Below are 16,357 nucleotides of genomic sequence, written 5' to 3' on the forward strand. Positions count from 1 at the left end.
TTTTCACCAATAGATGACGGCACTACATGTGTTTGTGATTGAAATGATACTTGTTTCAGTTTTTTTCAAATCCATAAAAGTTATTGAAATAAAATATCTTTTTGAGGCATTTTAAATTAAAGAATATTTTTAAATATTTCATTTTTATTTATTTAAATGTTCATAAATAGTATTTCAACAATTTTTAACAATTTTCATTTTGAAAATTTATTGCTTTTATTTATTGAAAAGTTATGATTCCAAATGGAATCTGTGGGAGTTGAGTACAACTCTATATCATTCTCTAATGCGTTGTTTATTTTGAATTTATATCGTTTTTCTTTGCTCTTTCTTATTACTTTTTCAAGTTTTACTAAGATTTTGGGATAAAAAAGACTTATTTCTTTTTGTCATTATTTTTCCTGATGCCAAAGCAAAAAGCAGAGGCTTTATCTATTGATAAAGCGGTTCATTTGCTTATGAATGGAGACTTGTCTGACATCGAAATAGAAGACTTGGATTCAGATGAAGAAACTAGTGATAATGTTCTAGGTGATATATCAATGGAATCTAAAGTTAATCCTAGGGCCTACGAAAAACTTGGAAGAAAAATATTTGTTGACAAAAATAATTTTTTTCCTATTAGTAAACATTTAACCTACCTTGCAAATTTATTTATCAATAATTTCAAAAGATTAACTTTTGACAATGTTAATTTCCTTGACTTTGTTATCATAGTAGTATCATAAGAACTATGAAGCTATTTGTAGTATAAATATTTCTTGTAATTAATCTCACTATCAATTTCACTGTTTTCTTTGCTGTTTTGTTGTTGTATTGTTGACGTGAAGTGCTTACATAGTTATCGATCGAACTAATCATAATGGTATAATCGATATCAGCTGCAATATCGGCACTATGTCGGTATTGCAGATAAAGTTCGATAAACAAATTTGTAAATTAAAATCCATATTAATAAAAATGTAAAAAAAAAATATGCAAGAAAATTTTAGCATATATTTTTAAAAGAGGGGAGGAGTGGGGGAAGGAGGGGAGGGCCCAAGAACAGCTATGCCTAGGGCCTACGAAAGGTATAATCCGGCTCTGGATGCCCCCCAATGCATACCTGTCTTAACAATACTAAGAACTGTTCTAAAACATTTCATGTAAAATAAATAAGTAATACTGAGAAATAATAAGGTTCTCATCTAACCATATCAATAATGATGAAAATTGGTTCAATTTTTTACAATGTGTAATAAATATAATAGTGCCAAATATTTCTTGCAGAATAGTTATAATTTATTTAGTTATTAAAAAATACCCCATTTATATAGTTATAAATCTTTAAATAATGCATAATATATATTCAAAAACTTTTCTAGTGATTTTCGTCCTTCACTACTTTATTCCCAATGATGCCATTTGGAATCATTCAAAATTTTATAAAAGAAATTTAAAAAAAAAAAAAATTCTGTTTGTTTTGTTCTTTTGATTGCAAAATGAGTCTGTTTTACAAATTTCAGATTTTTTTATTGAAAAATAAATATTTGGGACTGAAAGGGTTAAAAAATTGAACTGAAAAATTTTTCCTATCAACCGTAATGATGCTAAAATGACTTTTAAAACCTTGAACCAAAATTAAGTACGTTTCAGGGCCCTTATTTTCCAAGATGAAAATTGAGCTGTGTTGAAGGACTTATGAGGACCATGGGAACCCTAGAATTATTAATAAGAAAGAATGTTGAATAGAAAACCATGGATCTATACTACAAGTGCTAGTAAAAACTAACCTAACTTTTTTTCCTTAAGCATCACTATTTAATTTAGGAAAGCTCTTTCGAATTGCAAGGTAAGAAAAGTTTTTAAAAAAAAAAGGTTAATTAGAAAGAAATTGAATATTATGGACAATTAAATCATTATCGATATTAGATTGTTTTTCAAAGATTTAAAAAAATGCTGAGCATTTTGCTCTTTCATAAACGACACCTTTTCCTAAGAAAACATCTCTATTACTTTCATTTCCATGCACTACACAACTCTAGAAAAGATGTTCTGATCATATAGTTGTTTTGCTTTAGAGTTACATTATTTTTTAATGCTGGTTTGGCGACAATTTTATATCCGTCACAATATAAATTTTTTAACGCAAAAAAGTGTAAAATGGCACCCACCTTCTTCTTTATAATTTTTTTCAGATGAATGACTTTCTTTTGCTTCTAGCCTGAAAAAAAGTAAACCATAAACTGCATTCCAGATGATAGTAGAACATATTAAAATGGTTAAATGTAGCAAAGTGATGATACATCAAACTAAAAACTATAAATTTTAAAATAATTACTTAAAAAACTGTATTCAATTTATTAAATCTTTAAACAGTTATTGATCTAAATTTTGTTTACAAAACCACACAACATAGTATGTTTTGTCATGTAGTTAAAAGCTATAGCACCGTATTTTCTGGTGAAAGCGGCGCACATCGATAAAAATGAAATTTTTTAAAAAAAAGTTATAGTAAGTCTCGCAGAGTCGTAACACCACACATATCAGCATCCTTATAGAAGAGACCTTTAAATTACCATTTAGAATATCAGTTTAATAAAAAAATAATAATATACATTTCACAAAGTAAAGTTTTAATTTCTAAATTATAAAAAAAGAATAAAATCAGTTAAAAGGTCCGCTCACTTACTGTTTAGATATCATTGCTGATACGGGTTAATTTGGAATAAGGGTGCTTAATAAATAATCCCTATAAATGATCTGAAAAAAAATGTACAACAAAATATTTTTAAATACAGCAAATAACATAATTTCCCACTTATTAGGGGAGAGAGAACGGCCTAAAATGTGTTAACAAAGAGTTCACGTGAATAAAGTTTCCTTTTTCAGCAATAAAATAAAGTTGTTCTTACCAGTTGGCACCGTGCCAAAAAACAGAAGAGCAAATAATATTTATATGCTCAGCGGCGCAGATAAAAACCTTGCGTTGACACGGTCGGAGTTTGAGAGAAAAAGGTTTGAGAATCTCAAATTTTAGGAAAGTAAATTATTCTTCTATTATAAAAAATATTTAGCACAAGAATAAACGCTGTGACTGATTACAGAAATCTTTAAAACAATATAATAAGAAAAAAAATGAAAAATTTTAAGCCAAAAATTTATTTAAAAAAATATTTAAAAATTAATTATAACAATTTGTGGAAAAACTAATAATAATAGGAATACGAAATAACTAACCGTGTACCAAAAAAATTATGAAAGATTGAGCAAAGCGGAAACGAGTTTCACTTTCACAATCTTTGGGGGTGGAATGCCCTCTTGTTCATTGGAAATAACACAATATGACTCAGCTTAGAAAGAGAGAAGAAAATGTTTAAAGGAGGGGCATACCCCACCTCCTCCACTTGTCATTTCTACTGGAGCTGTTTAGGAGGAATCAATCAGTTATTTTTAAAGGGGTTGGGGAAAAGAAAGCGGGATTCAGAATGGGACCCCTAATCAAGCATCCTGAAATTTGGCACTCAATGCAATCTTTTTTTTTTTTTTTTTTTTTAAGAAATTGTTAGCCACACCTAGTTAACATTGAAACTACCACATGGGGTATAAAATGAATTCTATCCTTTTTGCGTTTTTTTTAATTATATTTATTTATTTATTATTTTGTGGCGTTTTTTATTAGTTATTAACTGCTAGTTTTTTTCTCGTTATTAGTTGTTTGATTGGTTTTTTTTAATCGTTTTTAGTTGTTAGCCTGCTTTTTGTAGTTATTCATTGTTAGTTTCTTAGCATTAATTACTTTTTTTGTAGTTCCTTGTTTTTTCTTCTTTTTTTGTGAGGTGATCGTTTTTTGTTAAAACATAATATTATCTAAAAGAAAAAAAACGAGACGATTACTTCTTCGGAGGATTCGGATTATTTTAATAAAAAAATTTTATTAAGATGGGCCAGCAGACATGCCAACCTGAGAAAATGAAAAAAGAGGAGGTTCCCGTAAGGAAGAGAAAAATGGTCACGCAACAGTTAAACATGCAAAATAAGACATAAAAGTTATAAAAACAACACTTTTGTCTTATGGGAGACTTTATTTAGTACATAATTAATAATTCAAATAGTTATTCATATTGTTAAAATTACATATCAAAATTAAACAACTGTCAATATTAATGTCTATAATGTTAAATAGTAACAAGAAGGAAATTCATTTAATCAACCATAAATTGATTCAAGTTAGTGATCATTTATTTAAAAATAAATAAATGGGCTAAACTATCTGTTATTGTTAAAAAAATATAATAAATAAATGTTTTGGAAACTAAATCAATACCTTTCTTTAAATGAAAAATTAGAATCTTCATTTTTAATTAAAAATATTACAAATCAAAGATCAAAATTTTTAAGGAATTATAAAATAAAAACTAGTAAATAAAATTTTAATTATTATTATGATTGACAGTGGCTGTTTTAACTCTTTTTAAAAATTCATCATCAAACTTCTGCTGATAACAGGGTTCTGAAATTCTAGATTTCACAGTGATTAAGTTCTCCAAGTTTTTTACTGACATTGACGATCTAAACTGTGTGTGAGCTTTGGTTACTAAACTGAAAATGCGCTCACACTCAGCATTGCTATGGAGAATTGCCAAAATTGATAGCATAAATTTATACAACACAGCATATTTATTTTTAAATACAACAGATAATTTTGCCCATTTAGAATCCATCCGCTCTTCAGACTGGACACAATCAATAGATTCTAGTTGCAGAGAGCTAAATTGGGACTGCAAACTGTCCAACACTGAATCTTTATCCCCCCCCCCCCCCTAAGACTTGCAACAATTGAGGAAATCTATTAATAAAAAATCTAATGCTGGAAAAAGATGTAGTTTCTACATTGTCTAGATTTGCAACTTCTGCATTAATAACGACCTCATCATTATAAGGAAATTTTTGTCGCATGTAGTCACAAACCTTAACAAAATATTTCCTAACATCGCAATAAAAAGAATCTTTGTCTTTTCCTTTCTAAGTCTCAACAATCTGACTCGAAACATGAGCAGATATGTTGCCTTTATGCATAATTGAAAAATCCACTGAACAAAACGTGTAGAGGGCATAATTCAATCTTTTTTTAGAAGGAATGATTCCCGGAAATTCTTCCGAATAAGCTTGGTTGAAAGAAGTTAAGTATTTCTTATTAACTTTTTTTGCCGCCATAATATATAAGGCAGAAAAATCAACGCTCGCGGATAAAAACAAACTCCGATTCGAAGTTGATGATATTGACTTCTCTTCACTTCACAGTACAACGAAAGAGATCCGAAAATAATTTCTCAGCGCATACAGCGAACGCTTTGCTTCCAAAAGCAGCCAATCGCAAAGCAGTATTCACAAAGAGAAGTCTGACTCAACAGTTATTCAGCAGACGCAGAAAGGAAAGGCGAAATAGCGCTCTTGATTGGCCAAGACATACGATGAACGTCACCACTTAGGCCACGCCCAGCTATGAACTGCGTCAGAACTGGGCGTGGCCTGAGTGGTGACGCAGTTGAGACGGATATGGATGAAAATTTCGTTCCCTGCGTTAAAATAAGTGAAAAAACCGGAGATTTTCGAGAAAATCCCGGAGGAGGAAATAACTTGCAAAAACCCGGAGTCTCCGGCCAAAAGCCGGAGGGTTGGCACGTCTGGGCCAGTTATAAATTCACCCCATCATAATCTACAATCGAAACTTAAAACTACATTTATTGGTTTTTCCGAAATTAACAGTATAATTGATTATAGTAATATATGATCGCCACAATGGAATTTCCGAAGGAGATCAGAAGTTCGGCAAATTTCAAAATACAGAATTTCGTTGGTCCCGTGAGTGCCGGATTTGCAGTCCTATTACTTCCTTACCTGTTGGCTCCAATTAGAATTGCTAAGGCGCTAAGTGGATTTCTAGCTTGTGATCTCTCTTTAAGCTGGGGTGGATACAAGATGCATACCTTTTAAATTGGTCTCTTACTGCAATGTTTTTTTAAATTATTACTTTGATTATTTATTTTCTTGCAGGCCACTGCCGAAAGTTTGCTAAGAATTGGCGATTATTCTGCAGCAGAATGCGATACAGCCTAATGTTTCGTTGACTTCTTTATTGAATATTTTTTAAGTAATCTTAAATAATTTTCCTTGATAAATTTTTATGCTACTAAAAATTTTTTCGGCGAAAGCGCCGCTTGTTGGGAAAAAACAACTTTTTCTCACCTGTAGAGCCGCGGCACTTTCCCCAAAAAATATGGTATGTTTTAAGTAGATAAAACTATTTTCTTATTTTTTAGACAGTAAAATAAAGTTGAAATGTATAAATAGCTTGAAATCTTATTTTATTTAGTCAAACCTTACAACTATTAAAACATACATAAATTCTTTTATTTATATTTCACACTTAATTTCAAGCAATCACAATTAAGTGAAGTATGTCCTAAGCAGAGGAAATATTTTGAATTGCATACATTGTAACAATGTGTAGGTTAAAGCAACAATTTAAATGTTGCACAGTTAAAAGCACAACTGTTCGGAAAGTTTAAATAATCAAAATTTTAAGAAGTTTATAATTTTTTTAAATATAATAAAACTCTAACGTAATGTGCAATATATCTAATAAAATAATATAAAAATTCCTCATGTAACTTCTGAAAAACTAAAGGGACAGCTTTCACTGCTTGCGAAAAATTCACAGATGCAACTGAGAACCTGATTGATGCAATATATTAACTGGTAAAAAACTCACCAATCAGGTTCCCACTTAACGTTGATACCAATTTTAAAGGGCAGGCTGAAACTGAATGGAGAAGGAACTGGCAATAAACAAGCTGATTATATGTCAATGATGACCTCATCAATGAGAATTGAAGAGTTCAGTGAAAGAACCGGTTGAATTAGAGTCATGCATATTAAATTATGTCTTATTTCAAGTAAAACAGTTTATACCAATATCTAAGCACCTCAAATCATTCACTTTTTTTCTCTCATTAGGCTTAACTTAATATTTTTTTAAAATTCATTACAATAAATATTTTTATGAAGATTTTTATAGAATAAAAATACAATATGCATGAGAAGATTTATAATTTTCAAACCAATATGTCTTTTATCAGTTCTCAGTAAAACACATAAATAAAAGGGTCTAGAACGACCTTTCCAAGGTATCAACACATTCTTATGGCCAAAAAATTTATAAGGTACCTTAATTAAGAAATACTGATAAATTATTTATGTTTTCATCATTTATAGATAATTACTTGTAATATTTCAGTACCATTCTCTACTATCGTTATGATTTGATATTTTATCTTCATCGCAAATTGACAGTTTAAAAACTGAAAATGGTACTCTTTTATTATAAAATAATCCTGAAATATCACATTATCAGGTAAAGTTTTGTAAAAAAAATATTTAAAATTTATGAAAAACATATTGAAAACTGTATGTAACTTAACAATTTTGAGATTATTAGTAAACAGCAAATTTACTTTTATGATGAGCTATACATAAAATAATTTCCAGCCAAAACTGTTATTAGAAATTAACTTAACATAATATCACTAAACAATCTGGCAAAAAACAAGAATTAATTTTAAAGCAACCAAAAGTTGAATAAAAATTAAGGAAAAAAAAGCAGTAGGGTAAACTAACCAGTGAAGGAACACTTAAGCTTAGCTTGCCTTTAAAAAAATCATAAAAATTTCAAAATTTTTAATTTTAGCTAAATGACAGTGCTAACATATTTGTTATTAAATGAAAAATCATGTAGAAGAAAATTTAGAGAACTTACATAATATTGATTTAAGCTTTTCATGATTCAAATAATAAGTAGTAAGATAACCAAGTGAAGGAACAGTTCCTACCAGTGAATGAACACTAAATTTTCCAGTGAATTAATTTTGAGAATTTTTGAAGCTCTTTAAGAATTCATAGGCCATACAAATGTCTAAAAACAAGGATTTTTTCTTGCAATTATGACATCTAACCACAGTTAACGTGGAAAATTTCACTTTTTTTCTTAGCCATGAAATCGAAAGTAAAATGGGGTTGAATACAGAATAAAAAAATGTTTTTAATTTTCATTCTCACGCTTTAATAGTCGAGTCTAAATCATGAATGTTTATCATTGTGTAATCCGATGATGTTTTATTACTATTCTTTTATAATTTTGTTTAATCTTTTTCTCCATATTTTTGGAAGCTTTTTTTTTTTTTTTTTTTAAATCTTTTTAAGTATTTTTTTTTTCTCTTCATCATACTTTCTTGCTTTAACTTTTTTTTTCCAGCTCTTTCAGTCTCTTTAAATTTTAGTCCTTTTTCTGAAGTTAATGCAAAAGGTTATTTATTTCTTCTTATTTTGATTTGATCATCCTCTTTTATTCCTATATTTGGCTAATGTAAATGAATATTCGAAATTTCTTCTGATTTTCCAGTACTATTTCTAGAATTTCTCACTGGATAATTACTGGGAAAAAGGTGTTTTGTAGTTTGAGGAAAATCCATCTATCATTCACTTATATCTAGTGGGTCTTCAGCAGTACTTACCATTTTCTGACTTTGATTACTAATGGAACGAATTGTTTCTGCAAATACCAATGCCTCAAGAGGACTTATCTCAAAATCAGTTTTCAAGATTACTAATGGAACGAATTGTTTCTGCAACTACCAATGCCTCAAGAGGACTCATCTCAAAATCAGTTTTCAAGATACATTCATTATCAATGTTATTTGTTTCAGCTTCAGTGCCAAAGTCTGACTTAACCAAATGTTCTTTTTGCAATAAATTCTTCTATATTTAGAAAAACACAGGCTATTGGATATTTAGGATATAAGACTCTTCGGTCAATGTTCCTTTAAAAATTTGCAACATATCTTAAAGATTCTCAAAGCAATTATAGAATTTTTCGGATAGAATCAAATAATATTTCAGTTCCTACATTATACTTTTCACTAAGATTGATTTATTTTTATGTAACTTTAAATGACATTTTTTTATGATACTAAAGCAGAAAGTTTTAATTATAATTATTTATTAATCATAAAACTGAATTTATTTAATCAAAGCGCATTACTATGCATTAAATACCATGAAAAAGTAAAATTTCGCAAAAATTCAATATTTAAGATTGACTATTGCACTCCCCTTCTAATCAAATAACCCGCTTAATAGCATAGATTTGGCTGAGCATAGATTCCTTTAGGCGGGGTTGACTGTACTAGAATTTTCTATTTTTAGAATATTCAATAACTTTATTATTGATTTTTATTTAACTATTTAAATTATATACATATGCATATTTAGAGGAAGTGTTAAGTCTGTAATCAATACCTGCGTTAGTATAGTAAAATCCAGTGGGGCATGTACAATGGTGATAAATTACGGTAATTTATTTCGACGGTAATTTGTGTATTTCATATAAACACAATCATTCAAGTAAATTTTAAGAAAGTGCCCTCTAAATGTTAGAATTTCAATTCCGATGTATCCTTGCCCAAAGTGAAACTATATTATCTAGTCTTGCATTTGGTCTTTTTTTTTTCTGCCGAGTATGAACTAATGCCATCTCTTTTCTTACACTTCTCAATAGAAGACTATTTTTGCCATAATTCACAAAAATATACGTTTTTATGTTGATGAAAATTACTTAAGATTTGTAGAATAATGCATTTTTGTAATTAACACACCATTATAGATTCTTGTGGAAGGTTCGCTGAAGTAGTTCAAAATTTTGTGAAAGGATCCATTTTTGGAAAAATCAGGATTTTGTGAAAAGGTTCATAAATGGACAATATTTCTTCCTAGATTGACCCCCGATACAGGTTTTGTTTTCTTTTCCGCATTGCCATTTTTTCTCTTCTTTCCATGGTTGTTTCAACCCAGAAAACATTGTTCCAAATCTCTGGAATTTTGAGGTTTCCCAAAAACATAATAATAATAAATTGGAATAGCACTATTTGCATCGATTTTATAGTAAATCCTCATGCTTTATTGCTGTTATCATTATTTTTTGTTGAAGTTTATGTCAACCCTTTCCACCATGTGTTTCCAAATCAAGTATTTTTAATACGATGCTATAAATTAGTATAAATTAGTAATAAATTAGTAATTCTACTTTGAACTCTACCACTATATTTTGGAAACTTCAGGTTTTAGGAGTCAGGATTTTACAATTTTTGGGTCCCTTTTTAGTAAACGAAGAAATTCTATATATTCACTATTTAAAATATGAATTCTCTTCCTCATTATTCATGAGCTTTGGAGAAGTAAGGATTTTAATTAGGACTGATCAAATGCCTGCATCAAGTAAAAACTGTGTAATTCGATTCTCAGAGTTTTTTTAATTTTCTCCTTCAGTTATTAGAAATGAAAATGATTTTTGTTCATATGTATCTAAAGTTTGAATAATTTTGCATACATACATGTGTATTATAATCTGTGTTCCCTTGACGATTGTTGGCGTATTTGAAGTATTTTAATGCATAATGGGAATTACTTGCACTTCTGGGCACACTTTTGATGGCGGGGGAAATCATCTAACTAAACATGTTAAATAACATTTACGTGGAAAACTAAAATCGATAACTTAAACCATTGAGAAGAATTTTTTTTTTTAAAATATTAAATGAAATTGTATAAAATAAACTTCTTAGCTCAGATAAGCATAAATCAACACATTCATATTATTGAGAAGTTATAAATGACTATTATTGTGCTGCCATCTGCCGATGATAAGAGAGAATCACTGTCGGTGATATGGTGAATAAGATAAAAAATTTTAAAAGGAAAATGTCATAATCGGAACAAATATTCCAAAACTTTTAGAATTTAAAAAAATCTTGCCTTTAAAAATTTAATTATTTAGATAATTGTAAATGGAAATATATCAGTTGTATAAATGCCCCATGTCATAAAGTAGTCAGGCTATATATTAAAAATTATAACTAAAGACGGGCATTTTAATTTCATACAGTTTTAAGCAATGAATCTCTTCCAAATGATCCTATTTTTTGATGATCCAGTAGATTATTTTATGGTTATAAAATTCTAAATTTCCTGATTTGCAAAGTTATTTGATGCAGATTATTGTGTAGTTTAAATGTTACCTCGGATCAAAATTTGCATAGATTACATAATATTTATTTCAGTATAATTTCTAATATATATTTAAAATAATGTATATGTTTTTAATTTAATTAAAAGCTTTATTTTACGGATGAAAATTTTTTTAAATTCTCTTCGTTATCTTCATATCTCAATATTGCACATTATTTTACCAGTTCATCTCTAAACTATTTTTATTTTTGGGCAAGATCTATCATCTTAATAGATATTATCAAAATCTAAAAACATTTAATGAATTATATTCTTTTTTAAATTTATATTTCTTTCAAGTATCGATTGTTTTTTTTTCCTGTAAAAAAATTAATATAAGTTAGTTAAATTATTTAGAATCTTCTTACTTATACTATTTATTTGAATTATTGCAGCAGCAATCTTTATTACTCTAACCGGGAATATCTTCAGGTTAAAGTTACTTAACTCTGGGTTAGAGTAACTAGCAGTTATGTACACGGTGAAATGAAATTTTGGACTCTAACCTAGAGTTGCTCTCATAAAACCTGTTTTGAACTCTGACCGAGGGTTAGGGTCAATGGTGAATATGGGTGTAAGATTTGCAACAACTGAGGTAATCTATCAATAAAAAATCTAATGCTGGAAAAAGGCGTAGTTTCCACTTTCTCTAGACTTGCAACTTTTGCAAGAATAACGACCTCATCATTATAATGAAATTTTTGTCGCATGTAGTCACAAATCCTCACAAAATATTTTCTTACATCATAGTAAATAGAATCTTTCTTTTCCTCTCAAAGTCTGAACAATAGTTAAAGTGGAATGTCCAATTACTAGGTCGCAATCATCTTTCCGGTTTTCTCGAAGATAAAAGTTGACATCCATAAAAAAGCTTTTGGATTGATTTTTTACTATATTGGGTAGCATAAATTTAGACAAAACATCCAAGAAAAGGTTATTCAGTAACTGCCGCATGAAATGAATTTTGGGAATGTTACTCTGCAAGTGCAAATTTAGGTCTTCAAATAAATGAATTATATACAGCAAGAAAATAAACAAAGGCTTTGTTCAGGTTTGATGACAAAAACATGAAGATTCTTTCTTCTCTAGAAAGAATTTCACTAGGTTTACCAATGAGAATTTCTTAACGGTCCAAAAATAATTTCTCAGCACATACAGTAAACGTTCTTGCTTCCAAAAGCAGTCAATCACAAAGCAGTATTTACAAAGAGAAGTCTGACTAATTCATATTGCACTTATTCTACTAATAGCAGACTCAGAAAGGAAAAACGAAATAGCGCTCTTGATTGGCCAAAACATACGATAAACGTCACCACTCAGGCCCAGCTCTGACGCAATTGAGACAGATATGGATGAAAACTTCGTTCAGCATTAAAATAAGTGAAAAAACCGGAGAATTTCGAGAAAACCCGGGAGTAGGAAATAACTTCTAAAAACCTGGGGTCTCCGGTCAAAAGCCGGCGAGTTGGCACGTCTGCAACTGGTAATTAAAATACATTTTTTAATAGTTTAAATATACTTGAAGTTCAAAAAAGTACATTCATATTGCAGTTAATAATTAAATATTATTAATTCAAAGCTTATAAAAAGCATGAATCATTAGAATTTCAGTTAATCCACAGTACTTACTCGTCAGAATTTTTTGACTTCTCATTAAATGAAGGTAAAGGATTCTTTTTATAAGTTTCTTCTAAGGATTCTAAGATACCACTTATTTCTTCCAAGAGGGTTGAATCTTTGTTATGAAACTGAGCTTCAGTTATAAACAGGCACCGCAAATGAGACACAAAAAATGATACTCGGCTAGAATAATTAACAAAAGAAAGTCAAATAATAACACATAACTGTAAACAAAAAATGCGAATATTAACAATAAAAATAAGAATTTAACTTTTTATAGTTTCACATATCCTTTTTCCAAGCACAGTCATTGTGAAAAACTTTTTTTTAATGTTAAAAATGGTGCTCAATTCAGAGTGTTTTTTATGTACATTTCGTGTATACAGCACAAAAAAGATTAGAAATTAAGACAAACATTGTAACATATAAATCACATAGAGCAACAAGAACGCAAAGAAAAAACATAGATTAGAAATTAAGACAAACATTGTAACATATAAATCACATAGAGCAACAAGAACGCAAAGAAAAAACATAGTAATATTTATTCCATTTGTTCCTCTCTGATTCATTCATCCGAAGGTATGAAAATTTTTTTGCTCTGAAATAGCTCTTCAGTGCCTCGTTTTGACCACAAGTGACGTTACTGTAAATTAATGAAGATCCTTTTCATAATGTTGTATTTCAATCTTCTACTTAGACACTGCAGTCTGTTACCGGCCAGGAACCAGTCAGTTTACCGCATCTTGATCTATTGGATACTATTTCTCCATCTATTAACTCCCAAGACCTCAAAATATTTTGCTATTTTATCTAACCATTTTGTTCTAGGTCTTCCTCTTTTTCTTTTACCCTCTAGTGTTTGGAAGGTTATTTTTTTAATAGGACTTTCATCGATACACATGTCCTAGCCTCCTTATTTGAGAAACCTTGATCATTTTAACCATGTTAGGTTCATTGTATTTTAATTGTAATTCCTGTTTGTAACAAATTCTCCATCCAGGTTCAGGGCTCAGTGCAGGTCATTGTAAAAAAAAGTAGTGAAAAGAGAGAGACTAAAAGTTTTTAAAAAGTGATAAATAGTGACTTAATTCAAAATAGGGTTAATATTCAGGCAACATACTTATAAGCTTAAAAATATACAACTCAAAGGAAAAAAATTGGTTTAGAAACATTTGTTTTAATTTACTGTTGTTGAATTTTTTTCAAAAAAAAATTAAATAAATATTTTCTAATTTTTCCTAACTAAAGAAAAAGTTGCATGTTAATATTATATTAAAGAAGCAGTGAAAGTATACAACCAAAATATTGTTGCTATTATGAAATGTCAACAATACACATTTATTAAGATGTGCTTCTCTTCAGGAGTAAAAAAATGTGTTTTTAAACACGGTGTGAAGAGCTGAAAAAATGTTAAATAACTATTATTGCAAAAGAAGGGCACTTTTACAATAGGAATGGCACAAAACGAATGTGGCAAAAAGTGATTGATGCAATAAAAAATTACAATACCGTATTAAAAGTATCAAAATTAGAAATATGTGCGAAACTGGACACATGTGATCATTGTCTTAAAGAGGTTAAATTTGAAATATGCATACGTAGTATCATTGTATAAAAATATAATTGAAAAAAATAAAAATGGTTGAAAAACTCTCAGGGGGGAAAAAAAGTGGAATCACGATAGAACCAAGCGTGTTAAAAGCAATTTTTGATAAATCATTAACAAATTGTCGTTCCTGAAACCTGAAATTCGAGAGTCATAACAACACTACATTAATCAAAAATATAACATTGTAATATCAATTTAAATGAATTGTAATATCAAATGACTATATACAAGAGAACAAAGTCTCTCTTTCCCTTCTGCCATATGAACAGCTGTTAAGAGTAGGAAACTGGCATGGAGTGGAGAAGCATAAATCAGAAAAGAATGAAGAAAGTCAGGGTGGGGCCAGTGATAGGTCAGCTGTAAAACAAATGCTCCCCCCCCCCCATTTTTTCCAGGAAATATGTCTCTCCACTTGTCATTGATGCCTCTCCACTCCCCTTTTTTCTTCAGCTGGTTGTTAAAAACATGTGAATGTTAGATGAATAAAGGATGCTGATGAGCTTGGGATAACCTTGAATAATCTTACAATTAAAATGTTCAAGAAGAATTTCAAACTTTCAACTGAGGGTCAGTGAAGAGGGGAAAAAGCAGTGTGTGAGAATTTTAGACAGGGATAAAAGAAAGATTGTCCTAGGCTGAGTAAGTTTAAAAAAAGAAACCTGATTTATGAAAGGAAAAAGGTAAATGCTAAATATAGAAATTTGTTTTAAATGCTTGGGAGAGCGATTTTTATTGCTGTTTTTTTTTCTTTTCATTGCTCACATTTGTGTCTGATTTCAATCATCTTCCTCAGCTTATAATTGAGCTTGAGTAAGAAATTGTTAGTTTTTATTTAACTATTTAAATTATATACATATGCGTATTCAGAGCATGTTTTAAGTCTGTCATCGTCAATCATCTTCCTCAGCTTATAATTGAGCTTGAGTAAGAAATTGTTAGTTTTTATTTAACTATTTAAATTATATACATATGCGTATTCAGAGCATGTTTTAAGTCTCTAATCAATACCTGCGTTAGTATGATAAAATTTGGTGCGGCGTATCCGGTGAAAAGCTTTTTTTTGCCAGCAGATTCTTGCGGGCGTATAGAATAGGGCAGCGTTGCGCTGCAAAATTACGATTATGCAATTAATAATTTTTATAAATAAAAATATATTATTACTCATTTGCTGGAAGCAAATTTAGTGAGTAATACACATCAAATTTTGTTTTAAAACTACCTTAGAATTTTATTCATTATGATTTTAAATGATTATCATTGTGATCATCAATTTCTAATTTTGTTTTTATTTAGTTTTCACATTTAGTTAAAATAGTTTTAAGCATTAGATTTCAGAATTAGCATGGTCTTCTTCAAATAGAACATCTATTTTTTACAAACATATTTCATTTGTTCTAAAGGTGTTCACTTCACTAAGGTTTTACTGAATTAAAATTGTGCACAAGATTAAAATATGTTGTTCTTAAACCAGTAACATTACTTAAATATTAAGAAACTAATGAGATTTCCGAGACAACAATTATTTTTTGAAGTTTTTTAAGTTTCTATAAATATGGTGTCGAACAGAAATGAGTAATACCCGGTAAAACTAGCTGTGCTCTGTCCTGGGAAATAAAATTCTTTTGCCCGGTATGGGCAATAACTGGGTCATGAAAATCTAGACAGGTAATTGCTGTGTACTCTATCTTTAAATTAGTGCCTCTCTAGTCTGGTAAGTTGGAGTCTCTTCATTCACATTGATATCTATAAGCATCCTCTTAACATAAAGTTCTTGCACAACTACCTAGTACAACATTATAAATTCGTTTTTTGTGTTTCACCATCATAACTTCTGCTTTCATTCCTGGTCAACAAAAAACCGAAAATTGCACTACGTCACTACAAAAAGTGTAATATTTTAAGTTATTATGACATATAAATTAAAGTAAATGACATAGCTTCTAACTGAAAATAAAATGCGTTCATTATACTCGGAATCTGAATTTCATTGATTATATTAATACTAATTTGATATTTAAGTAGGCT

General features: G+C 29.4%; 1 protein-coding gene across 11 annotated transcripts in view; it reads right to left on the minus strand.

The window, feature by feature from the left end:
• The window catches only part of LOC107444578 (uncharacterized), a 73,665-nt gene that overhangs the window by 22,101 nt on the left and 35,207 nt on the right, over positions 1-16,357 (minus strand). For all 11 annotated transcript variants that reach the window (XM_087155337.1, XM_016058745.4, XM_087155336.1 and 8 more), the window contains exons 8-9: positions 12,730-12,903; positions 2,154-2,203 (exon numbers count right to left, since the gene is read on the minus strand). In XM_087155337.1, coding sequence (XP_087011463.1) covers positions 2,154-2,203; positions 12,730-12,903 — 224 coding nt within the window. The remainder of the gene's footprint in view (positions 1-2,153; positions 2,204-12,729; positions 12,904-16,357) is intronic.

The sequence above is a fragment of the Parasteatoda tepidariorum genome, chromosome 11, assembly GCF_982258835.1.
Source record: "Parasteatoda tepidariorum strain Cologne lab strain chromosome 11, Ptep-v5.0, whole genome shotgun sequence".
Taxonomy (NCBI): Eukaryota; Metazoa; Arthropoda; class Arachnida; order Araneae; family Theridiidae; genus Parasteatoda; species Parasteatoda tepidariorum.